At 40.3% G+C, this 27379-nt stretch overlaps 1 protein-coding gene across 1 annotated transcript in view; it reads left to right on the forward strand.

The window, feature by feature from the left end:
- The first annotated feature begins 13335 nt into the window (after nucleotides 1-13335).
- LOC126473999 (uncharacterized) overlaps nucleotides 13336-27379 on the forward strand; it is a 60896-nt gene continuing 46852 nt past the window's right edge. Inside the window, exons 1-2 of the mRNA XM_050101389.1 lie at nucleotides 13336-13917; nucleotides 13991-14164. Of these exons, the coding sequence (XP_049957346.1) occupies nucleotides 13731-13917; nucleotides 13991-14164 (361 nt within the window). The 5' untranslated portion in view covers nucleotides 13336-13730. The remainder of the gene's footprint in view (nucleotides 13918-13990; nucleotides 14165-27379) is intronic.

The raw sequence follows: 27379 nt of genomic DNA on the forward strand, positions 1-27379 counted from the left end.
TCTTCCACACACGTCCCTGCGTGAATTCTCCGTGATTTGTGTACACTCTTCCCTATGCTCGTGAAGTTCCGGAATTGTCAGTACTTTCCTGCTTTCTAAGACAGATAAAATGACTGCTGCCAGGACAGAAGTGCTCACATGCTTTCACGTGTATATTCTTGACATTCTGTCTTAATAGCTGCAGGTGTCCATCAGTTCTCTGCACGCTTCTCATTGTCTGCCAGGCTCTTCGCAACATGTCCCTTCTTGAGCAAGGCGAGGGCATCCACTTGGCTTCCCACTGTGTGCTTGCAGAATGGCTGCAGTGTCCTCTCCTCGGGCGCTCACTGCAGCGTGTCCAGCTCTGTCCTCCTCGGCCGCTGGCGAAAGTGGCCACAGCTGGAGGTATCACACAGTTCCTTGTCATAACTATTAAGCTCCTGATACCGAAGGCTGAAAGTCATGGCAAGCTGATCCATCTATGTTCACTTGGCCCATCGCACACACACTTCAAAAAGAAAACAAAAACCTTAATAGTAACACTAATACTTCACTACTTGATTTGGGATATTGTGGGAATATGACGTATTCAGTTGTGCCCTTGCGTGTCAAGCCCAGTCGACCATTTACGAGTATATATGCTGCTGTGTTGCCTTTAATAAATAGATACAAGACACGCACAAATAAAGATCAAAACACTAAACGAAGAACACAAATCACAATGAATGTGATAATGATGTCACAGATGTACATATTTATATTTATTTAGCGTATGGCATTACATATCAACAGCTACTATCAATTGTGGATTACATAGTTTACAAAAGTATATTAACTTCATAATTTATAATTTAAAAAATAAGTCTATTAATTAATATCTAATTTGTTGACCCATTCAATGGCTGCCTCTGTCACTTCAAAGAAATCTTCCAAGTGCCTATGTTACGCACTTCTGCTACAGTTTCTTACAGTGTGATGGATCATCTGGTGTTCATTTCCACAGTCACACAAAGAAGATGAAGCCCTTCCCCATTGGTTGAGGTTTTCAGCACAGATGCCATAGCCTGTGCGGATCTGATTAATTTTTTTTCCAGGCATGTTGCATTAGTTCCGCACCGGCTGGTCTTGTGTCAGGTCTTTCGAGGGTCTTATGGGCAATAATGTTCCACATTTCTGTCCACTTTCTGTTGATACTGAAAGTAGCTGCCTGTAGCGATTCTGCAGGTAGGACACATGGCTGCCTAGATTTTAATCAGTTCATTCGGAGTGCAGGAACGTCAGAGTGCATTGGAAGCTTGGGGATTTTAAATAATTTTTGGTATTCCTCGAGGAGGGAGTTCTGTCTTTGGAGGTCTGGTGGGGCAATGTTGCTTAGAGGTGGTAACCAGTATAGAGGAGTAGTTCTGATGCAGCCTGTTATTGTCCTCATTTCTGCATTTAGCTCCACATCAGTTTTTCTCGCAAGTGTGCTATTGAGCCACACTGAGGCACAGCATTCGGCAACAGAATAGACCAGCCCTAAGGCAGCGCATCGCAGTGTCACAGCTCTTGCGCCCCATGTGGAATCACTCAGCTCCTGTATGATGTTATTGCGTGATCTCAGCTTTCCTGCATTGTTTTCTATCTGCTTCCTGTAAGAGAGGGTTCTATCAAGAGTCACCCCTAGATATTTTGGAGAGTTTTGGTAGTCAAGGACCTGACCATTAAAGGTGACATTCAACTTCGAATTGGCCATACTGTTGTTAAGGTGAAAACAGCTGACTTCTGTCTTCATTGGATTTGGTATCAGTCTCCTCTTTTTGAAGTATTCATCTATTGTGCTTAGATCTGCGCATAGGACCTCCACAGCCAGCCACACTTATCTACTACAGACTTCAGGGAAGGAACTCCCATATGGCACACCTCCTGGTAATTCAAATTTTTCTGTTAACAATGATGCTGTTTGTAGTGCATTTGTTATTGTTGATGTAGGCATCTTATCTTCCCTGTTAACGGAAGTGACGAAATGTAAACAATGTGATGGTGTAGGATGTCTGGAAATAACTGAAAAACAAAGTAGCAGGAATGGTTTAGCGTCAAAATTAGTTGTTCTGTGTAGATCCGGCAATAAATATACCTCGAAAATGACTTCGAACATTCTGCATAATTCATATGATGTGAATTTGAAGTTAGTGTATGCAATACATGCCATAGGAAAAGGAAAAAAGACTGCTCAAACATTTTGTGGTTTGGTGGACCTTCCTCCTCCTCCCAGTAGGTTCAGCAAGCACATAAAAATACTTTCACATTCCTTGACGGTTGTGTATAGAGCATCTATGAAATGTGCAGTAGAAGAAACTGTAAATATGAGTGGAATCAGGTATATTGCTGTAGCACTTGATGGGACATGGCAACATCGAGGACATCATTCCTTGAATGGTGTGGTAAATGCTACATCTTTGGAGAATGGAAAAGTTGTTGATGTTGAATGCTTATCTAAGCATTGCCACAACTGCCATGGTAACACTGAAGGACAAGTTGAACATCAGTGTTCTAAGAATTATGATGGTTACAGTAGAGGTATAGAGTGTGATGGAGCTCTAAAAATATTTCACAGGTTGGTGCCCGTTTTTAACGTTAGACATACAAAGTACCTAGGCGATGGGGACTCTAAAGCTTTCAATAAAATTAATGAGTTCAATGTTTATGGTGATACGTTGGTAACAAAACTGGAGTGTTGCGGACATGTGTAAAAGGGGACGGTGTAGTGGGATGCGAAATTGAAGCGTCACCCATCCACCAGTGTCAGCCCAGTTTACAGGTGAATATAAGTTTAATTTAGTTTTTGTTTGTATATTTTTGTAATATTTGCAATGGTTGTGAATTGTCTAAAGTTTTTGTATTTATTTTTTATGTTTCATGTACGGAGAGGGCAGCGCAACAAACGGAGACAGCATCTTCACTGCCGGGACCAGAGAGAAAACTGCTGGCCACTATACGTCGCGGGTCGACAGCCAAAGAGCAACAGAAGATCCTGAAACCGAGCTATTGCGTCGTGCTTCTATAAAATGGAAAAAAATAAGAATTTGTTACGTTTGTACAGCAATGACGTCATAGAAAGTTAATCATGTTGAAAATGTTCAGGTCTGTCTTGTCAAGGCTCAGGTTCACGTCTATATGTAGTAAGATAATAAATTAGTGGATGCTACTAGAGTTGAAATATGTGTTCCAAGAATTTATTTATGAAGAATTATGTGAATGAATAATATTGGACAAGATTATTAATTTTTGACAACGTTCATCGCGAGTCTGAATCTCGAAAGTTATTCAATGTGGTTCTAATATTTATTAAATCAGATAACGTGCATTAATATAATTTCTGAGGTGAAACAAACGACATCTAAATTGAAAAAGTTTGCGCAAACCAATTGGAGTGAGTGACGTAATTCTGCGCATACGACTCAAATGATGTTTTACAGTTTCATTCAAGAACCATTCTGAGACAATTTAAAAAGAATATAAATAATTTTGAAGTGTGCTGTAACTGATGTAGGTGATGAAGTCTACACATGGTCATATGTCAAAAGAAAATGATTTATAAAGAACTTACGTCGTTACACTACACTGTGGCGACCGTGACAGGACTTGTGTGCAACTAAGACACACAGGTATGAAACAATTAAAACATCAAGAGTCCTTCGGAAGTCAATGAGAGTCTTTGTGGAGCCTTTACCAGCCAGCGGCGGCTTCGCAGGTGTGGGCAGCTGACGGAGTGCAGCCAAGCAGTACGGTCATGCAGTTATTCTAAGAGAAGGCGCATCTGTTGGGCAGCAGCTGAACGCTGCAAACCCCAACAACCTTTTTCTCCTAAACTAACAGGCCCAGTATGTCAGCTGGGGGGCGTTCCTCCGGCTGATATTAGAGGTGTTGCTGAGGGCTTCTCCTGTCAACGGTGGGCCGGGAGTGGTTGCAGCCAGTGACATCTCCGGTGTTCGACTCAGCGTCCAGCCAGTTGCGGAAGTGGGGTCGCAGCATCTCAGCAGCTGCATCGACAGCTGTTACTTCTGCAGCCCATAGCAGCACACTGATCACCGAGAACTACAAACTACAATATTAGTGTCTGGTGAGTCTGTTTCAAGTTGAAAGTGGAGTGTTGTACATAGGGAGTGTGCTTTTAATAGGATTGTTGATTACAAGTCTGTGTGTGTAACTAGTTAATATCTTACAATAATGTCGGGAAGTGAAATGTCAGACAAAGAGCAATCTATGTCCGATAGAAGCATGAGATCCTTTTTTAGGGCGATCGCTAAACTAAAACAATCTAACGAAGAATCCATTGCTAGATTAAAAGAGGAATTAAAACAGTCTAACAAAGAATCTACTGCTAGATTAAAAGAGGAATTAAAACAATCTAATGAAGAATTTACTGCTAGATTGAAAGAGGAATTAAAACAGTCTAATGCTAGATTAAAAGGGGAGCTAACAAAATCTACAGACAGGTTACAGGAACATCTTAATGTAACCAGTCGAGAATTAAGCGATAAAATAGAGGCTTCTAAAGTTGAAATGCAGGAAAAACTAGTAGGACTTAGTAATAAGATTGCTGATAATTGTAAAAGGTTAGAAGAACATATCCAGGAATTGCGTGAGGAAAAAGCTCGCATGCGAAATGATATTACTGACTTAACCAAGAGACTAGATAATGTCGATGTCTTAGTTGTAAATGAAATTGAGAAAAATGACGATAAGTTACGAGATGAATTTTCTATGCAAACAGGAACTGTTCATAGAGAATTACTAGAATCTATTAAAGAGGTTTCTACCAAACCTGTGGAGATTTCTTCAATAGATAATGTAGAATTAGAGACATTAACTCATCGAGTAGAAAAAGATCATACTGAAATAAAAAACATGAAATTTTTAATTACCGAAATATGCAGTACCCTTGAGACTTCCAAAGATAATAACATTGACGAAGGTACATAGCGTTCACATCATGAACACAGTGAAGAATCGATGTTAGCTAACCACGTATCCAATACAGAAATGCGAATACAGGAAATTACTAAACGGTTATCGGAATTAGATAATAATGAAAACATTTCAAGTAGTAGAAGTAATAACATAATCAGAGACAACAGTCGCATCGTGTTTGCTAGCTCGGATGACAACCATACAAATAAAGAAATCACGGCAAGCCAATCTGATGCAACTCCGTCTCTGCAATCTAAACAAAATCCAACTATGTCTCTTGCAGAATGTTGGGATGATATAACGACAAATTCAAATGTAGCAAGTCGATTTCCTGTATTCAAACCAGTAGGCGAACTTCACCCTATAATCTTTATAAAAGCTTTTGAAACTTCATTATCTCATAAATGGAGTAATGAAAAACGGATTCAATTTGTAATAGGACATTTAGAAGCAGAAGCTGCGGAATGGGCAGTACTGCATAGAACTGAATTTACGGACTGGGATGATTTTGTTAAGCAGTTTAAAAAAATTATTCGTCAAGAGGAAAACAACAACACTTAACTTTAGAGTTGTTAGACCCTCCTCCTTATTTTAAACGGTGGAGAGGTTATAGGAATTATTTCGAATGGCATTTAAACGAACGAGTGTAGTGTAAGCTGTCTCTTTAGTGGACTTGTTGTATCTTCTAAGTGTCCTGCCAATGAAACGCAACCTTTGGCTCGCCTTCCCCACAATATTTTCTATGTGGTCATTCCAACTGAAGTTGTTCGTAATTTTAACACTCAGGTACTTAGTTGAATTGACAGCCTTGAGAATTGTACTATTTATCGAGTAATCGAATTCCAACGGATTTCTTTTGGAACTCACCCACAATTTCCGAGGATTAGAAGTGTCTAAGTACCAAGGATCAGTTGCATTAAAAACACATCCCATTTGCCATCCATACTTGACACAATCAAACTAAATTTCATCATGAAAACTAAAACAGACAAACAAAGGATCACACGTGCAAGGAATGGATGCTAGGTACAGATTTTTCATTTCGATAGCAACAACTTGTTCTATTCAAAGAAAGGAAAGCCCAAATCATTGCAACTGTCCAACACAGACACAAAAGTTTGTCCAACCAAAGTGAAATATCTAGACACATGATTGATTTTATACTAGTCATCCGCAACAGCCTTGGCGACTTCTTTTGCAAACATTACGTTAACTGCTGTTCATTACTACTTGACTTAAATGTTATGCAAATGAATAAAAGTAAAAATTGATAAATATCCCATTACACAACACAGTATGGAATCTCATTCTGACCTCACTGAATAAAGTAACCCATGAACAAAAAATAGAAAATTATATACCACAAAAAATATTTTCATCATTTCATATAACTTATTGTACACTACTTCATTCTGACTAGTCAATTCTATCTGAACTACAAACTTCACTCCCACACACCAAAAAGAAGCTTGGTGTGTGACCAAAATAACCATTTATACAAGAAAGGATCTGTATTTATCACATTCCAAAATAACAGTATGTAAAATTTCATGCACAAAGTACTGCAAGCTTTTTCTATAACCTATAATGTTGACATGCTGCACAGCAACCACAACTGCTGTAACTGGTAGCACACCAGTCTTAACCTCTCCACTAGCTGTATCTCACATCTGTTACTCAACCATTCTCATCCCCCAATATATCTATCCCCTACAAAATTCTTAAATCTAGATTATGCAGTAAATATTACCTCTCAAATAAACAAAAAAATTCCCTCATCAAAAATTACCTTTCCAAAACTGTTAAGCTAAGCACACATATATACACTACAGTGACCACCAGAAAAAAATTAAACTAACATACACATGACAAAATAGCCCCCAAAATATTAAGCTAAATACTATGTATCTATTATTTAACACCAAAATTTTGTACCACTCATTACATTGGTAGTCTGTACAGCCAGAGCTCATTCACATTCTTGAATCCCACTGTGTCTGTAACTTTGGGTAGTCATTTGGGTGGGAACAGCTTACTACAGCAAACAGGCCATGGTAGAGTTCAGAAAGTTTTTTGATCTCACAATCTATTTCCTTTTTACTAGCACCAGATCACCAGCCTTGTAGTTTGATGCCATACACCTACAGTCATGGCTGTGTTTCTATCATAATGCCCTAATTGCCACTTGTTCTACAATTAATTTCTGCCACTCCTGGTGCAGCACATGTGACTCGTATTTGTGAAGACAATGGTTCAGACCCCTGTTTGGCTGTCCTGACTTAGGTTTTCCATGAGTTCCCTAAATTGCTGTATGCAAATGCTGAGATGGTTCCTCTGAAAGGGTACAGCCTACTTCCTTCCCCATACTTCCCTAATCCGATGGGACTGATGACCTCGCTGTTTGGTCCCCTCCCCCAAATCAACCAACCTACCAACCTGTTAAGATGTATGTATACCTGGAGGGGAGCTCACTGTCGTAGCTAACAGGCTGGCTGCCTTCTCAATTTCAGAAATCCGTTTTGTATTATTTACTTGATTCCTTACCTCCTCCTCAACCTCCATTTAATCCATTAAGCGTAGTACCATATGCAAAATAGTTACTAAATCATCATTGAGTGCACTTTTAAAGTCTACCCTTTTCCTCCCTCCAACAATATTAAGTTTCAACAAATGTTCCTTACACTCTATGTATGCCTCAGATTTACTCAAAAAATCAGTCCCAAATATCATATTTTTACTCAAATTTAGGACCACCAGAAATGCATGAATAAACAGTTGTCCACCAATAGTTACATCTAATACCACCTCCTTGCTTATTGGCTTAATGTAATTCTCCATGGCACTTCTAATTCTCACCCCCCCCCCCCCCCCCCGTCGTAAGTAGCATGAGTAAAGGGTCGCTATGTGTAAGGTGTATGAAGTACATGAAAGATTGGGTCGCCACCAACTCTAGCCACATGACAAATAAGAGGTTGGGCTGAGTCGGAAAATTACTTAATTTATTCATAAGAAAAACCCGTCAAAGAACATTCATTATAAATTCACTCATGAAGAATGGGATGTAATTATTAATACGATCCTGGCATTGTTCACGTGAATCAAATATTATAATAAAGCAAAGAGTGCGTGGACACTTTGCATAAGAGCAGCTTGTAGTGACATTCCTGAAAACAAGTTCTGTTCTAAAGAATTTGTTTAAAATAAAAAGGAACACTAATTATTGGACCTGTGTGCGTGGAAACTCTATGGATGGGCTAACAAGGAAAACTACATGGTAAATGGCTTAGGTAACGGAGACGTAACATCAGTACACTGGATAAGATTGGAGGCAAAATTATTTATTCCTTAAAACATTGATGTACTGCATCTATAGAACTGCTGTTGCCTGGTAACTGAGTACAGTTGCTTGTGAAACGCTATACATTTCGCAACAGACTCATGTTTCCACGTGGTTCATGGGGACACAATTTCTACATATTGTGGCCAAATTTTAGTAACATCAAACCACGCAGTTGTGAACAATTAACATTTTACAGAGGACACATTTGAATAGACAAATGATAATGCTCTGATATTAACCCACGTGGATGGTTTCCAATGGACATAAAGTAATATGACAAGAAAAGAGGCAAAAATTATCTAGGTTAGGAAAAGATTAGAATGTATACAGACGCAGTTGCAGGCACACAAACATTCACACTGAACCGAGGGCACTTCAACATATACAACGCTATTGTGCTATGTTCTTCTTAAGGATCACAGTTCGCATTAGGAATCAAACTGAAAGTCTGCAAAAGCCCTGTATTCCTTGCTGCGACCCAGGAAATCAATCTTTATAAGATGAAATGCGGGACCAAAAGCCAAAAGCTGCCCTCTTGCTATGAGACAATGTGCCACGCAGTTACGTCGACTCACCCTTCTTCGAAGAGACTTTGGCTGCAGACCCTCAGCGAGCTGGAAGCAGATTGACTGTCTCACACCCTCCAACATCTCTCACGTGACCCTGTGGCCAGGAAAATCCAGAGAAGAGGCTTCCTCCACCAACCTAACACCGACAACTTTCACACAAGGGGAGCAAACCTCTTTGCCTACCTGAAAAGGCGTATTTGCTCTTGGATAACTTATGGGACGTCGTAAACGGTAAGTTGGCACTTACAGAATCAAGTTTTGCTACTAAGGATCGGAAGGCGAAATTAAAACTAGTCCTTTTTATTTATCCAGTGAATTACATTCACATAGGAAAGGCTACGTCAGCAAAGAAAGTATGGGACAAACTGAAAAACGCATTTTAAGATGGTGGTTTAACCAGAAAAGTAAGATTACTTAGTGAGCTGATAACCACAAGATTGAATAAGTGTAAAAGCGTGGATGAATAATATGTGAATAAAATAATTTCAATCTCCAATCGTCCGAGGAATATGGGTTTTGAAATTGTGGATGAATGGATTGGAACTTTATTGTTAGCTGGATTATCAGAGAAATATTCGCCAACGATTATGGGTTTGGAATGTTCGGGAATACCCATTACAGCAGACAGTGTTAAATAAAGATTCTATGGGACATGAAGAATGAACCCAATTCTAATGCTTCAGAAAAAGAAACAGCATCGGCTTTATACTCTAAGTACAAGAAGAAGAAGCCAATAATATGTTTCAGATGCCAGAAAATTGGACATATTGCGTTAAAGTGTAACGAAAAGTAAAGTGTAAAGGAAAAGAAGCGTGATAATTCTAGTAGTCCTGAGAGAAAGACTACTGATAAAGGTGAGGCATATTCTGTTTTTTACTCTTTTAACTAAGCGAGTGACGATCATGCCGAATGGTTCCTAGATTCACGAGCAACTGTGCACATTACCAAAGCTCTGTCAGGTTTGAATGATGTTCAGTCAAGGACTGACATTGGAATTTTCAGTGTTGATGGATCTAAGTTAAGGTGTGAACTTGTGGGAAAAGTGGATCTTAATTTGCTTGTGAATGGGGAAAAGGAAATTGTTACTGCTCATGATGTACATTATATAAAGAATATTGCAACCAATTTGTTGTCAGTAAGCGAAATATTAAAGAAGGGTAATAAAAGTTATCTTCGATATAGAGGGAGCCAAAGTGATAGACTCTTCTTGTGATATTGTAGCTACTGCAAGTAATGTAAGAGGTATTTACAAAGTGAATACAGTTCAAAATACTGCTGAAACAGGAAATCACTCTGTTTATGCTACAAAAGGTTTCTTGTGGCATAGGAGACTTGGACATTTGAATTGGAAAAGTATGACTTTACTGAAGAATATGGCAACTGGGATGGAAAATTGTGGAATGAATAATGTTCAATGTGTATTTTCAAGGGAAGCAGGCTAGACAGCCATTTCAATCGAGTCAGAGCAGATCTACCGAAGTCTTGCAACTCATACACTCAGATCTCTGTGGACCTATGGAAAATAAATCCTTAGGAGGTAGCTTCTATTTCCTGGCATTAATAGATAATTTTTCTAGATATATGCATGTTTATTTTATAAGTAACAAGTACCAAGTAAATGATGTACTTGTTGTTTATTGCAAAATGGTCGAAAGACAGACTGAGAAGAAAATTAAAATTATTAGATCAGAATATGTAAACAGACAGTTTAAGGAACAGTTGAATGGAATGAGTATTAGGCATTAGATTACCATCCGCTACAGTGCTTCTCAGAATGGAGCTGCAAAACGAGCCAACAGAACCATTGTAGAAAAGGCAAGAAGTATGTTAAGTGATGCAGAGCTACCTAAGTGTTTTTGGGCAGAGGCTGTGTCAACAGCAGTGTATTTAATTAACAGATCACTTACCAAAGACACAAGACACCTTATGAAGTATGAACTGGGAAGAAACCGGATCTAAAGCACTTAAAAGTCTTTGCATGTGAAGCCATGGTTCAGATTCCAAAACCATTAAGAGGAAAGTGGGATGCAAAATCTCAAGAATATATTTTTGTTGGCTACTGTGAGGATTCAAAGGGCTACATATTTTATAATCCTGTGAATAAGAAGATAATAAGTAGTAGAGATGTAGTATTTTTGGAGGATTATAGACCTAAAATAAAGACAAGTAATCAAAATGATACAGTAATTCAACCAAGAATAATGTGTGGTAGTGCTGAAACAGAGATGGAAACTGAAACAGAGGAAGATGAGTATGAAGAGGAAGCTGATGTGCTACCCAAGAATCAAATTGAGCAAGAAGATTCAACAGAGAAAGTCAGTTTAAGCTGTCTTCACGTATAGCAAAACCAAAAGAACATCCATATTATGAAATGTATGCTGCCCAAACAATCAACAATGAACCAATCACAGTTGATGAAGCTTTAGTAAGTTCAAATCCTCAAGATTGGAAAAAGGCTATTGAAAAGGAGCTGCAATCTTTTGTGGATAATGATACATATGTATGGGTTGACATGCCTGGAAATAAAAAGCCACTAACAACAAGATGGGTGTTAAGTATTAAAAATTTTGAAAGTGCAATACCAAAATTCAAAGCCAGATTGGTAGTTAAAGGATATTCCCAGAAAGGAGGAATAGATTACAATGAAACTTTCTCACCAGTGGTGAAGTATTCATCATCAAGATACCGTTTAGCTCTTGCAGTAAAGGAAGTCTTATTAATTCATCAAATGGATGTGAAAATAGCCTACCTGAATGGAAGACTGGAAGAGGAAATTCATGTGATTCCACCTGATGAAGTTAAGCGACCTTATCAAGGGAAAAGGAGAATTTGACTTTTGAAGAAAGGCATGTATGGATTAAAGCAAAGTGGCCATTGCTGGAATAAACGTTTACATAAAAGTTTGATAAAACTAGACATGTTACAGTCAAAGGCAGATCCCAGTATATATCATAAAAGGAGCAATAAAGAAATTGCAATCATGGCCATATGGGTAGATGATTTTTTTTTATTTTAACCAATAGTGACAGCCAGGTGGACTTTTTTAAAGAACAGTTACGGTCAGCATTTAATATGCATGATTTAGCGGAAATTAATCAATACTTAGGCATGAAGATTCCAAGAAATGCCAACAGAGAAGAATTATGGATTGATCAGTCTCTGTACGCAAGGAAGATCTTAGAAAAGTTCAATATGGAAAACTGTAAACCTATTTCTACTCCTATGGAAAACAATGCAAAACTACTAATAACTGATGATGACAAGAAATGTAAGGAAAGTGTACCCTATTTGGAAGCTTTAGGACGTCTACTGTACTTAGCAACTACTTCAAGACCAAACATTGCATTTGCCACAAATGCTGTGAGCAAGTTTTGCAGTGATCCGAGAAAAAGCACTGGTTGGCCGCCAAGAAAATATTCAGATATTTAAATGGAACTGCTGATTATAAGTTAAAATATTCTAAAACTGGAAATGTAAATTTGGAAGTATACAGTGATACAGACTGGGGAAATCAGCTGGAAAGCAGACACTCCATCACTGGAAGATGTTTTAGACTAATGGGAGGATTGATATCACGGTCATGTAAGAGACAAAGAAAAGTTGCTTTAAGTACTGTAGAAGCTGAATATATGGCCTTGTCCTCCACTATCCAAGAAGCTCTTTGGATCCATACACTGATGAGTGAAATAGAATCTCCCCAACATCGAAGCCAACTGTTGTATTTTGAGACAATATGGGGGTTATTAAACTTGCCAAAAATAATGTTACCAATGTAAGATCCAAACATATTGACATAAGGCATCACTTTATAAGACATCATGTGGAAGAGGGACACATAATCCTGAGTTATCTATGCAAAGAAGAATTGTTATCTGATCTCCTAACCAAGCCTCTCAGTAAGGACAAATTTCAGAAGCTGGTGAAACATTTTGGTTTAACCTCGGGTGTATAGTGCTGAGTATCCGAAAAATATACGTTCAAGGGGGAGTGTTGGCGATTTGTGAACAAACATTTTCCAGCTTGCATAGTGGCGCACAAGATATGATGTGCAGAGTGCATTAGACTCTCTGGAATATACATGTTCCGTGTTTGTTGATGGGGCAACGTAATGTAATTTGGTAGTCAAATGTATTAATGTCTTGTGCGAATGAAGCATAAGTTTGTTTTGTCCCTTAAACAGTTGTTACCAATCATTTAGCAGCGTTAATGTACATAAACTTCAACATAGAGAAATGTTTACGTTCGCGCCTTACTTCATCGATCGATTTGAGCCGATCGCCAGTTGTACCGTAGTCATTTTATCTGATCGTCACACATGTAGTATACAAATAAAGTCACGTTCATAGCTACAAAGTGTGGATTAAATTAAAAAACGGTTTGTTATGTTCCTCTTTGGTTTTTCCTTATGTGCTACTCGTAAGTGGTTTGCCTGAGCTGTAATGGATACGGTTTTTTTTTTTTGGGGGGGGGGGGGGGGGTGTATGTGCAAGTTTTCAATGCTTGTGTAAATGGTGTAAGCATCTGTGCTTACTTTGAAGTGAACAAATTAGTAACGATCAAGAAGCACTTTGGTATAGCCGGAATGTGTTTCAAACGTGGGAGATTTGACAGACCTTTAATTGTGATTGTATTACTTATTTGATAGGCATTTGTTGTAGGGCAATAAGCATCGGTTTACGTAAGTTAAAAACATTCGAAATAAAGAATTGGAAAAATCATGACTGATATAATTGTCATTTCCAACTCAGTGCCATCTTACGCGTTTGTAGTATGTAACGTAAGTAATGGAATTAAAAAAAAAATTACACCACGAACAGTTACACATGGAATACTAATGCTTATTGCGAAGTGAATTTATTGAAGTATACTTCACTGTAGTTGTTGTGATAATGGTTAAGCAAGTAGCCCACGACGTTGAAGCTAAAGAGCGAACGAAAGACATATACATTAGTGAAGATGTCAGTTTTAATGGACTATTGCTATCACAGAAAGTTCTTGATGGGTTAAGAAAATGTGGTTTCAAGAGACCTTCGCCCATTCAGCTGAAAGCTGTGCCCTTGGGTCGCTGCGGGTTCGGTGTGTAACCACTTAATATTATACATGATCCACACGTACGTTAACAGAAAAATAAATCTGTTGTTCATTTCAGATTTGCTGGTGCAAGCAAAAAGTGGCACAGGAAAGACATGCGTCTTTACAATAATTGCCCTAGAAATGGTTGACGTAGAAAGTATGTCACTGCAAGCTTTAGTTTTGGCACCAACACGAGAAGTTGCTGTACAAATAATGCAGGTGATATCCAGCGTTGGTTGTTCCGTGAAAGGTATTTAAATAACTACGTTGTACTGTAATGTAGATTGGCATTTACTATGATAGCAGGGCTTGGAGGAATCTATAGCACTAACATTTAGGATAGGGGATTAGCAGGAAGTGCTGTTTATGCCTTCACTAGATTTAAACCATTACATATTTTAGTTTATCTGAGCGGGTCACAATTAGAAGTGTTACCTCAGTGAAAGAGAACAACCTCTAAAATCAAGTCCATTGTTAGCGATAGTTCATGCACATCATCGTCAACAGGTTTGAAGACCGAAGATCTTAGCCTACTTTTTTTTAGGAAAATAATGTTTGATCAACTTACTAGTTGACATATGCTATACAGCAGAAATATGTTATGACACTTTTGAAGACCTTACTTTCACCCTGCCACATTCAGCCATGTGAGTTATCTGCCATAAAATGATCTCATTGTTGTGGTAATTATGGAAGGTGTTTCGTTATGAGGGTTAGCCATAACTAATAAATTGACACCTGTGCTAGGACGCGAATGTTGTTTTGTGTATAGACAAGTAGGAATCATCTACAAAAGAGGCTCACTTTACTAACCTTTCATGGGAGAAATAACCTGGAAATGCATAAATTATTGATTATAACAGCTGACTACAGAATCAGTGAGTAATGTTGTACGGTACTGGTGATGTATATGCTTTCTTGTTAAAATTAAAGTGAGCTGTACAGTAAGTGGAGAAAGCTTACGGCTTTCTGTATGCCAGAGGCACAAAATTGCACACTACTTCTGACATGTGAAGACAGTAATGTTTTATTCTTGTGAGATCTTGGAAAATTAAAAGAAATGGAATCATTATGTACGTACCGTGGCCCCTTTGTAATGTGTGCTTAGTGGAGATCGATGGAAATAAAGTAGAATTGTTTATGTAGTCAGCCGGTAAGTATTGAAACTAATTAACATTGATAGTGTGTGCTGGACAAGTAATTTTTGTGAGCAGTGCTGTTATCGTCCGAATTACGCAAAACTCATGACCTGTCCTTATGGCTTCAGTTCTATCAATATCTCTCTCCCATGTGAACACAGAGGTTTACCTCTCCAGAAATTTTCAGAACAAAGTGCACTCTACCCTACTGTGTAGTGGAAGTTCCATCCTGGAAACAAGTCCCATGCAATGGCAAGCCACTTATTTGTGATATTATTTGTCTCACTAGTCCACTTTTGTGAGTAGGATGGAGGTAAGGCAGAATTGAAGCTGTGACCTTTCTTCCATTTACTTACTTTTCTTTTTGCTTGTAGTCATCAAATGAGGACTTTTCCAAATGTCACATAGTGTACAGGTTTAAAACATATTTATCTGCAAAGTTTAATACATAAAATGTGTTACCGAAAAGTATTTCGGTGAATACTGACATTTAAGAACAAGAAAAGATTTTAATTTTGTTTTAAATGCATTTCCAGTATGTGCTTATATGGATTCTGACAATCTGTTTTGCCACATTGAGCCACTGATATACGGATTGCGGTTTGTTATTTTTAATTTATTTATTTTTTTGTTGTGGTTGTGGTGTTCAGTCCTCAGACTGGTTTGATGCAGCTCTCCATGCTACTCTATCCTGTGCGAGCTTCGTCATCTCCCAGTACTTACTGCAACCTACATTCTTCTGAATCTGCTTAGTGTATTCATCTCGTGGTCTCCCTCTACGATTTTTACCCTCCACACTGCCCTCCAATGCTAAATTTGTGATCCCTTGATGCCTCAGAACATGTCCTACCAACTGGTCCCTTCTTCTTGTCAAGTTGTGCCACAAACTCCTCTTCTCCCCAATTCTATTCAATACCTCCTCATTATTTATGTGATCTACCCACCTAATCTTCAGCATTCTTCTGTAGCACCACATTTTGAAAGCTTCTATTCTCTTCTTGTCCAAACTATTTATCGTCCACATTTCACTTCCATACGTGGCTACACTCCATACAGACACTTTCAGAAACGACTTCCTGACACTTAAATCTATACTTGATGTTAACAAATTTTTCTTCTTCAGAAACACTTTCCTTGCCATTGCCAGTCTACATTTTATATCCTCTCTACTTCGACCATCATCAGTTATTTTGCTCCCCAAATAGCAAAACTCCTTTACTACTTTAAGTGTCTCATTTCCTAATCTAATTCCCTCAGCATCACCCGAATTAATTTGAGTACATTCCATTATCCTCGTTTTGCTTTTGTTGATGTTCATCTTATACCCTCCCTTCAAGACACTGTCCATTCCGTTCAACTGCTCTTCCAAGTCCTTCGCTGTCTCTGACAGAATTACATTGTCATCGGCGAACCTCAACGTTTTTATTTCTTCTCCATGGATTTCAATACCTACTCCGAATTTTTCTTTTGTTTCCTTTACTGCTTGCTCAATATACAGATTGAATAACATCGGGTATAGGCTACAACCCAGTCTCACTTCCTTCCCAACCGCTGCTTCCCTTTCATGTCCCTCAACTCTTATAACTGCAATCTGGTTTCTGTACAAATTGTAAATAGCCTTTCGCTCCCTGTATTTTACTCCTGCCACATTCAGAATTTGAAAGAGAGTATTCCAGTCAACATTGTCAAAAGCTTTCTCTAAGTCTACAAATGTTAGAAACGTAGGTTTGCCTTTCCTTAATCTATTTTCTAAGATAAGTCGTAGCGTCAGTATTGCCTTACGTGTTCCAATATTTCTACGGAATCCAAACTGATCTTGCCCGAGGTCGGCTTCTACCAGTTTTTCCATTCATCTGTAAAGAATTCATGTTTGTATTTTGCAGCCATGGCTTATTAAACTGATAGTTCGGTTAATTTTCACATCTGCCAACACCTGCTTTCTTTGGGATTGGAATTATTATATTCTTGAAGCGTGAGGGTATTTAGTCTGTCTCATACATCTTGCTCACCAGATGGCAGAGTTTTGTTAGGACTGGCTCTCCCAAGGCTGTCAGTAGTTCTAATGGAATGTTGTCTACTCCTGGTGGCCTTGTTTCGACTTAGGTCTTTCAGTGCTCTGTCAAACTCTTCATGCAGTATCATATCTCCCATTTCATCTTCATCTCCATCCTCTTCCATTTCCATAATATTGTCGTCAAGTACATTGCCCTTGTATAGACCCTCTGTATACTCCTTCCACCTTTCTGCTATCCCTTCTTTGCGTAGAACTGGATTTGCATCTGAGCTCTTGATATTCATACAAGTGGTTCTCTTTTGTCCAAAGGTCTCTTTAATTTTCCTGTAGGCAGTATCTATCTTACCCCTAGTGATATGCGCCTCTACATACGTAACATTTGTCCTCTAGCCATCCCCGCTTAGCCATTTTGCACTTCCTGACGATCTCATTTTTGAGACGTTTGTATTCCTTTTTGCCTGCTTCATTTACTGCATTTTTATATTTTCTCCTTTCATCAATTAAATTCAATATCTCTTCTGTTACCCAAGGATTTCTATTAGCCCTCGTCTTTTTACCTACTTGATCCTCTGCTGCCTTCACTATTTCATCTCTCAAAGCTACCCATTCTTCTTTTACTGTATTTCTTTCCTCCATTCTTGTCAGTTGTTCCCTAATGCTCTCCCTGAAACTCTCTACAACCTCTGGTTTAATTAGTTTGTCCAGGTCCCATCTCCTTAAATTCCCACCTTTTTGCAGTTTCTTCAGTTTTCATCTACAGTTCATGACCAATAGATTGTGGTCACAGTCCACATCTGCCCCTGGAAAAGTCTTACAATTTAATACCTGGTTCCTAAATCTCTGTCTTACCATTATATAATCTATCTGTTATGTAGCTCATATCAATAGGGTGTGGCATTCAGATGGTTTACAAGAAAATAAGAAGTCTATATATACAAGGAGTATTACATTGAGGTACTTTGGATAAGAGCATCAAGCGGACCAGACCATGTATCAGCCTAACTTATCTCTTTTGTAGCACCAGTATTTTGTTTAGGTGCATACCACCAGCACACCACCACAGATTTATCCCATAATTTATAAATGTGAAAACTGCCCTGTAGTATATGGTTTTCACCATTTTATTACATACTAGTTTGGACAGCTGTCTAAGCAACTACAATACGTTACTTATTTTCCTGAATATAAAATGAATTTTGTTTTACCCATCAAGATCGTCCTCAGAAAACAGACCAAGAAATTTATAGTATTTTGCCCATATACAAAATTCCACGAACGTTTCCTGTATGTCAGTGGCATGAGTTGCATGATTATAACTCCAATAACAGTGTTTCTGTGTCACTGATTTTTCAGGGGCTGGTTACTAAAATATTGAATCACTTCTGATACCCCATGTGTTGGAAAATGTGTTATCTCCTCCTCATTGTTACCATAACACAGCAGAGGGGTTATGAATCTAGTCTGGATTGCACAGTTGGTAAGGTTCTGGGTTGAAGACAGTCCAGCAGACTGGTTTTAGTTTGTCAGGGAATTTCAAAATGATGACATGCTGCTGCACAGTTTAAGTTTCATTCTAAAGTAAATATTTATTACTCATTTCTTTAAGGTATTGATGCTTTTGCTGCAGTTAAGTAGCAGCTTTAGAGGAACTTACAGAAACCAAGCATAGCTTAATTACACAAATATTGGCCCTTCAAGAAGGGCTTATTACTTACATGCATATAATTCAAGTAGTCACCAGTGCTTGGAAGTTGTTGTCTGTCAACAAAATTTTTAAGTGTGTGGAATGTTGATTTTCTTCTGGCGGAGAACAGGAAAGCATTTGTGTAAATGCAGTGCACTTTGACTATACTATTGGTCTATGCATCTTGTCCCAATTTGTACTGGCCAACCATGGTTATTAATGCTTATATGTATGGTGAAACTTGACTGAGGTATGTTGTGTTTGAATCTTCATGGAGGAAGTAATTTTGATCACCAGTATTTGACTGGCAGGAGGGGTTGAGAAGTGATAGTGAACAGTTCCTGACCACCATACTTTGAGCCAGTGCCAAGAGGTAAATTCCAAACTTCTCCATAATCTCTCTTGGACTTTTGGCACGTGTCACTGTTGATAGTGATATATTGACTAGATTAAATTAATTATATTAAGCTTCCACTTTAATGCTAGAATATGTGGGGGCACCCGACTTCCCTCTCTCTTTCATCAACAACAGAACTAAATCTACATCAAGTTCCACAAGCCACTTAACAGTGTGTGGCAGAGGGTACTTCTGATAACCACTAACTGATCCCCCTTCCACCCCACCCCCACCCTGTGGGTCCGGGGGTAAGACTGTGCCTGAGGTATTCCTGTCTGTCGTAAGAGGCGACTAAAAGGAGTCTCAGATGTTTTGGCCTGTATGTGATGGTTCCCTGTAGGGTTTGACCTCCATTCTCCAAAATTTTTCCGAAGAGCAAGCCATTTGGGGATGGGCGCATTACATGATGCATCGTGCCTTGAGATCTGTAGCCAGCTTTCTCGTCGTCGCATTGCTGTCCCACTCATTCTCCATCTCTTGGGCAAGGACACCTTCCTGGATGTGTTTTCCACCATGCACTATGCAGTGTCGCCTTTCGTGCAGACAGTGACCATGGACTTGTTTGCACCTGATATCCAGCATGATAGCCAGTCCGTTGCAGTGGGGCTGCCATGTACCCTGTTGGTTGTAATCCCCTGAGAACACGGATTGCTCTGCTGATGCCTACACCATTAACTTCCCACGTATGCCAAGGAGTAGATGCCTGTCACCCTGGGGCATCGGGACGCCCGACAATGGCCATCCTGCCAGATGGCCTTTGCTGTGGCTGGATGACACCCGTGGGGAGGGCCCATGGTTGGTGTGGGTGGCATCAGGGCAGATGATGCGCGATGAAACATACCATGTCATCACTTGCTGGTGATCGAATACCAGCAGTCTCTAAGTGTTCTACGTCTCAGTACAATGCAAGGAAGTACAACCCTAAATCATTCCCCTCCTTGGCCACACCATGGGAGGAATGCCAGGCTAAGGATGGCAGTGAACCTTATTCACCGCAGTACCTTGTATGTACGAGAACTGGTGGAGACTCCTTTGTTTAGATGAAGCCACAGTTTTTTGTAGACCATTTAGAGGACAAGTTTGGGGAGGTGGAGGGCTTGTCCAAAATGCGGTAAGAGTCAGTCTTGATAAGAACAGCATCCTCTGCCCAGTCACAGGCATTACTCGCTTGTGACAAGCTGGTGGATGTTTCAGTTACCATCAAGCCTCATAAGAGCTTAAATATGGTCCAGGGTATTATAATCCACAGGGACCTTCTCTTGCAGTCTGACGACGAGCTGCATGCCAACTTAGAGCGACGAGGCATTCATTTTGTCTGGCACATCCATCAAGATCCGAGGGATAATCAGGCTGCCACCAGAGTCACATTGCCTGAGAAGATCAAGGTGATGGTCTACTGCTATGATGTAAAGCCATATATATACCACCCCCTATGCGGTGCTTTAAGTGCTGGAAGTTCAGCCATATGTCTTCCCACTGTACTTCCAGCATCACATGTAGAGATTGTGGATGTCCATCACATCCCAATACTCTATGTGCCCCGCCTCCCATCTGTGTCAAGTTTTACAGCATGAAAGGCAAATCATGGAATACAAGACCCTAGACCGAATGACCTACACTGAGATAAGAGGAAATTTGAGCGTCTACATCCTGTGGCTATGACCACCACTTACGCCGCTGCTATAACAGTTGTAGCCCCATCCGTTCTGCAAATTCTGGTTGGCTCTCTGAGCCGGAAGATTACACCTGCCCCCTTGATGGTGGGGGCACTTACCTTGCTGTTGCTCCCACACCACCTACCTCGGGAGCAGCCCCCCCCCCCCCCCCCCTCCCCAAGCATCAGGGCACCAATCCCTGTTTCTCAGCTGGAGAAGCGTAAGTCTTCAGCACCTTTCGCTTGGAAGGGGTCCTTTAGGTCACTCCCTCCCCATGTTTCTGCTAATGGGAAAGATGACTCCCGCCAGTGACTGAAGTGCCTAAAAGTAGCTGGTCGTAGGGCTTCACGATTATCCTCAGTCCTGGAGACTGAGCCAGTGAAGTCCTCCCAGCCAGAAAAACCCAAGCACCAGCGAGAGAAATCCAAAAAGCACCGGTGGCTCAGGTCAGGGATAATTATTGCAGTTTGCGTGCTATCTCTTCTGTCTGAACTGGAGTCCTTCCCTTTACCACCTATACTTGAGGTCCATTCACGTACACCTCCATAGTGTACACCTAGGCTGCGGCTTCGCCTGGACCTTTCACATGGCCCTAAGAACTCAGTTAAACCTGTGACTCTCTGCTGTCACTTCCTCTCAATTCTTGACATGTACTGGGGCCATGAAGTGGTTTACACTGATGGCTAGATGGCCGATGGTCACGTTGGCTTTCCATATGTTCATATGGACGTATAGAACAGCACTCCTTGCCCGATGGCTGCAGTGTTTTCACTGCAGAGCTGACGGCCGTATTTCATGCTCTTGAGCACATCTGCTAATGGCCAGGCGAGTCATTTCTCCTGTGTACTTATTCATTGAGCAGCCAACAAGCTATCGACCAGTGCTACCCTCGTCATCTTTTGGTAGCGACCATCCAGGAGTCCATCTGTGCCCTGGAACAGTCCAGTCGTTCAGGGGTGTTTGTCTGGACCCCAGGTCACGTCGGAATCCCAAGCAACGAACTTGCCGACAGGCTGGCCAAACAGGCTACACGGAAACCCCTTGCGGAGATGGGCATCTCTGAACCTGACCTGAATTCTGACTTCCGCTGCAGAGTTTTTCGGCTTTGGGAGATGGAATGTCATAACAGTATGCACAACAAACTGTGTGTCATTAAGGAGACTACGAATGTGTGGAAGTCTTCCATGCTGGCTTCTTGCAGGGAATTGGTTGTCCTCTGCCGGCTCCGCATTGGCCACGCTTGGGTGACCCATGGTTACCTTCGGCGCTGTGAAGACCCACCTCAGTGGCAGTGCGGCACCTGGTTGACAGTGGGCCATCTTCTGGTGCACTGTCCCACTTTGACTGCCCAGCAACGAAATCTTGTTTACCGGACTCGTTGCTGCAAATTTCATCTGACAACGCCTCATTGGCTGATATAGTTTTAAGTTTTATTTGTGAGGGTGGGTTTTATCATTTGAACTAAGTTTTAGCGTATGTCCTTTGTCCCTGTGTGTCCTCTGCGCTAGTGCTTTTAGGGTGGGGGTTTTAATGTGTTGCAGAGTGGCTGGCTTCTCCTTTTTATTCTCGTGGTCAACCAGACATGGTCATCTGCTTTGTTGTTTTACTCTCTTCATCCCCTTTCTTGCATTTCTGTGGTTTTCTTGTCCCCTTTTTGTCCATTTACACGTTTGTTGCTTTTCATCATTCTTGTGCTTCCCCCCCCCCCCCCCCCCCCCCTCCCCGCCCCCGTTTTGTGTTGTCAGTCTCGTTTGCTTTATTCTCACACTTATGGCATTGTTTTATTCAGAACAAGGAACTGATGACCTCGTAGTTTGGTCCCTTCCCCACTCTTTTAATCCAACCAACCAACCATATACCAGCTGTGATGCAGTGTCTACACAACAGTTAGTGTGGGCAAGGCCATCAACCAACTGTTCTCCTGACTGAATAGCCACTTCCACACTGTGACCAAGAGCAGAGTTGACCACCTAGTGGTGGAACACAGTGCTGAGTATCACAAGCTCAGTTTTGATGGCTGCTTCACAACTGGTGCCATCTGAATCCTTTCCTTCTGCACCAGTTTTTTCTGAACTTCACAGATGGGAATTTATCTTGCAACACACCCTTCACTCCTGTCGTCCATTTGGTCTCAATCCCTACTAACCCCTTGCACCCACACCATTTCCTCCACAGTCTCTTCTTCCTTTATTCTGTCACCACCTACCAATCCATTCCCTCACATTGTCGTGATTGTGTGCTGCACAAATTCAGCCATTCCAAAGCCTGTGTGTTGCATTCATATCCTGTGCAACTGCCGCATCTCTCTCAGCTGTCAGCCACCTGTCCCCAACCCTCCCTTCTGCTCCTTGCCTCTTTCCTCTCCTTGCCCATTCCACCTGAATCAACTCTTCACTGAAATCCAACACCAGATCTACAATATTTCCGAACCGGGTCAAAAACTCTATAGTGGCACCCCCTCCCTTTTGAGTGTTAGTGATAGGTTGTCAAAATTAAAAAAAAAAATTTTTTTTTAAATATGTTCATTTTATAGCTCACATCTTTCTGAAGAGTTTAATATAGAAAACAGATATGTTTGAGGAAGTGTAATGTGCCAAGGTTGAATGCCACGCCTCTTCACAAGTATTCTTCAATCACATTCACTATATTTTTCACTTTGGAATTCAAATGTAATTTTGTAATGGAAGCCATCAAACCTATATTCATGGCAGTGGAAATTAAAATGTCCTGTTAGTACATCTCCTGCTCAAAGTTAGCCAGTTTGACATTCCCCCCCCCCCCCCCCCCCCCCCCCATCCCCTCCCCGCCCTTAAAAAACTTACAATTAATACTGGGTGGGTGGGATCGTTTGTAACCACTAGAATAAAAACGCTTCAGAAAATTTGCATTCTTTGTTGCCTTAATAACTCTCTCTTTAGTGTGACATAAAATTAAATATAGGAAACATAGAACTAGTAAAGACGAGAGACAAGCAAGACAGTACAATCCTTAGGCCCCAGAATTTTTTTCTTTTTAATCTTGCTACAGCTTTACACAGCATGCTTTTCTTCCTGTAAAACAATCTTTTTACCTCATCAAAGCTCGTCATACATTTTGCGACACGAAAAATCAAAATATCGTTGTCTAATACTGAAAAAGCTGTTAATATGAGTAGTTCCTAAGACTGGTGTGGTTTCTCAATTTGATTACATCTGTTTTGTCACTCTCTGCTAGATAAAACGAAATAAGCCTTTCTAATATTGCAGCAGTGGTAACACACATTGTGTAAGTGAGACTGTCTCATTTACATAAATAACGCGACAGAATATAATTCACGAAGTACCAATATCAAATGCCTATTAGGACATTTCATTCATTTGCTCCAGTTTTTCAAGCATGAGATCAAAAACTAGTAGTATGAAATTTTTGTATAAATTTGGAATTGTCATATTCTTCCGTATAATCAGTGAGGCATCTCTGTTTCTTATCCTTCCTTGTTCTTACAATCTTGTCATCAGAATGAAACTTTCACTCTGAGTGGAGTGTGCACTGATATGAAACTTTGTCATATTGAAACTGCACACCAGACTGAGACTCGAGTTTGGGATCTTTGCATTTCATTGGTAGAGCACTTGGCCGCGAGAGGCAAAGTTCCCAAGTTCGGAGTCTCGGTTCGGCATGCAGTTTTAATCTGCTGGAAGTTTCAATCGTGTCATCACTAATTCTGTAACTATTGCTGCTACTGTCAAAACTTATTCTGTATTTAACTTCACTAACCCTGCCAGAATCACCGGGTTAGGTATGCAGCGTTTATTATCCGGTTAAGCGTTATTGTGTGTTTGTACAAAGCATTTTCTGTGCTATTCCGAGAATAGAATGTATGCGTCTCCGACCATAAACTGTACAATTGGCCATTAGTAGTGTAGTGATCCGGCAAAAATGTTATGTCAAAATTTCATTTTCTTGGATGCACTGAGAAGATAATACGTAATCTTTCTTACCCGTTCGTTATTCCTGTTAGTCGTTTATTGCCCCTTTGGTAGTCTGAATCTGTGGATTGTGCTAATAATTATAACAGCGCTTATAATTCGCACACCAAATCAACCACATAAGCAAACAGCGATTGGCATCATTTACCCGTTTGGGTTTTTTTCGGCTCACCATGTATAGCTCGTCCTCTTTTTTTCTTCAGGAAAGCTTTTTAGTTCTAGAAGCAGCAGGGATTCCCCTGGCAGAGACAACATGTACACTTTGCACACATTCAAAAATCAACTTATGATTCGTTCGGAAATCAACTTAAAGCGTGTTTGGTAACCAACAGGAAAGTTTCAAAATCATTTGAACAATAGATAAACCAAAGTGCGCTGGGTGCTAGGTGCTTTGCGAAACAAGGTTTTTTTCTTCAAGGATATGAATGTTGCGCCCCTTGAAATTGCTGTGTGGGACAGATACCCCGGTTTGCTACCCCTACCCCCCCCCCCCCCCCCCCCCCCCCCCCCCCCCCCCCCCGCAATATCTGGGCCTGTTCCAGTCTACCTGCCATAATAATCACATTTATTTATTTGAATATAAGTTATTTATACAACTCTCTCATGGCTGTTTGACTAAACATATATGACTCAGTAATTGAATATAATAGAGGGAAACATTCCATGTGGGAAAAATATATCTAAAAACAAAGATGATGAGACTTACCAAACAAAAGCGCTGGCAGGTCGATAGACACACAAACAAACACAAACATACACACAAAATTCGAGCTTTCGCAACCAACGGTTGCTTCGTCAGGAAAGAGGGAAGGAGAGGGAAAGACGAAAGGATGTGGGTTTTAAGGGAGAGGGTAAGGAGCCACTCCAATCCCGGGAGCGGAAAGACTTAACTTAGGGGGAAAAAAGGACGGGTATACACTCGCGCACACGCATGAATTTTCTACATTAAAATTTGTCTTCTGACTGCCTGTTTTATCATTGTGAATGTCATTTTTACCCTGGCTCTGAACATCTTTTGTTTCTGCCCTCCCTACCCCAAAAAGATTGCTGCTTTGTCACTAGTAGCCACTGGTACTTTACCACTTGTGATAGTCCTCCCCCACCCCCTCCACCCCCACCCCCTCCCCCTCCACCCCCACCCCAACCCCCTTAAGTTATTCGCTATTAGACGAGACACTTTTCCATTCCCTTCCCTTCTCTTCCCTTTCTTGTGTAATTGAAGGCCTTGCCTAGTATAGTCCCACCTACTGATAGTGAATAGCTTAACTTGGAACCCTTTTGTCCAGAGCTAAAGGTACTAAGCGTTACAGTAATTTTCAGTCTCTCTCTTAACAGCCATACATTTCCTTCTGTATTCTGTGTTATCTGTATCAGTGTTTGTTCATAAAAAAGGGAGATTTGCACAGTTTATCAACAAGGCAATTAACTTATTCAAAATTTTAAGCCTTTCCTCCTCTTCATTATGTACAAAGAACCTAAAACTTCTTGTGCAACTTTGCTGCACAAAGTTTTAAAATCTTTACACTCACTTTCAACAAGGCCTGCAGTTTGTGCATGTATCTAGTCGCTGACAGCATAGTCTCCATATACTCTCCTTTTGCAGGAGGTGCATCTTGAATGTCTGTTGATGACAGTAGTTGGGCACTTTTCTTTCAAAGGTTCTCCATTTTGTTGGTAAATATGTTTTTGATATTACTGCAAATGGGTCATTGGGAATATCGTAACTTCAGTAAATCCTAGTGTCTTGAACCATGAGACCAAGCTTGTCCATTAGTCCATGGAAAGTTGTTGGGTTCATAGCTCTCTTCTCATTCTCAGTTATAGTGTTTTTGATGTTTGTGCCTTGAAATGGATGGTTCCACTGATCAGTCTACTCTGTGTCTGTATTTATTGTCAAGTAAACTGGCTACTCCAGATAAAGCATGGGCTACATGATTGTCAAATATGATAGATGAAGAGCATTTCCTTGGATCAGTTTTGTTTTATGTATCTGTAATCGTGGCCATGGCAGTTTTCATTTTGGCAGGTTCGAGGCCTAATTCCCTTACCTTCTGCTTCTGCTCCTAATTCCAAGTTAAACATGTCATTCATCCATTTATTCAAATATTTTTCCTTTTTTCTTGCTGTATTGTCATAATTGTATCCATCTGGCTATTCCAATCTGGGATTCTGTTTAGGTGCAAATCAACCACAAAATCTCCAACCCTGGAGACCAGGGACTTTGTTTCAGGGTTTTCTACTTCTAAAGGAACCCCCTTCACTGTAGCTGGCAAACCATCTCTGTTTCTTTGGTCAGGGCCTTAAAATACTACCATCATAACTCCCAGTTTCATATTCGAGCATGCAAACCCTCACCATCACAATAAGGTAAAAAAAATTGGAAATTTGTGGTAAGGTCTTATGGGACAAAATTGAGAGGTCATCAGTCCCTAAGCTTACGCACTATTTAATTTAACTTAAACTAACTTATCACACACACACACACACACACACACACACACACACACACACACACAAAAGCTGCTGCTTTTGATCTTTTTTGCATGCTATTATTATTGGTCAAATTGTATCCTGACTAGTAAAGAAATTTAAACCTGACATTATACAG

The sequence above is a fragment of the Schistocerca serialis genome, chromosome 4, assembly GCF_023864345.2.
Source record: "Schistocerca serialis cubense isolate TAMUIC-IGC-003099 chromosome 4, iqSchSeri2.2, whole genome shotgun sequence".
In the NCBI taxonomy this organism is placed as follows: Eukaryota; Metazoa; Arthropoda; class Insecta; order Orthoptera; family Acrididae; genus Schistocerca; species Schistocerca serialis.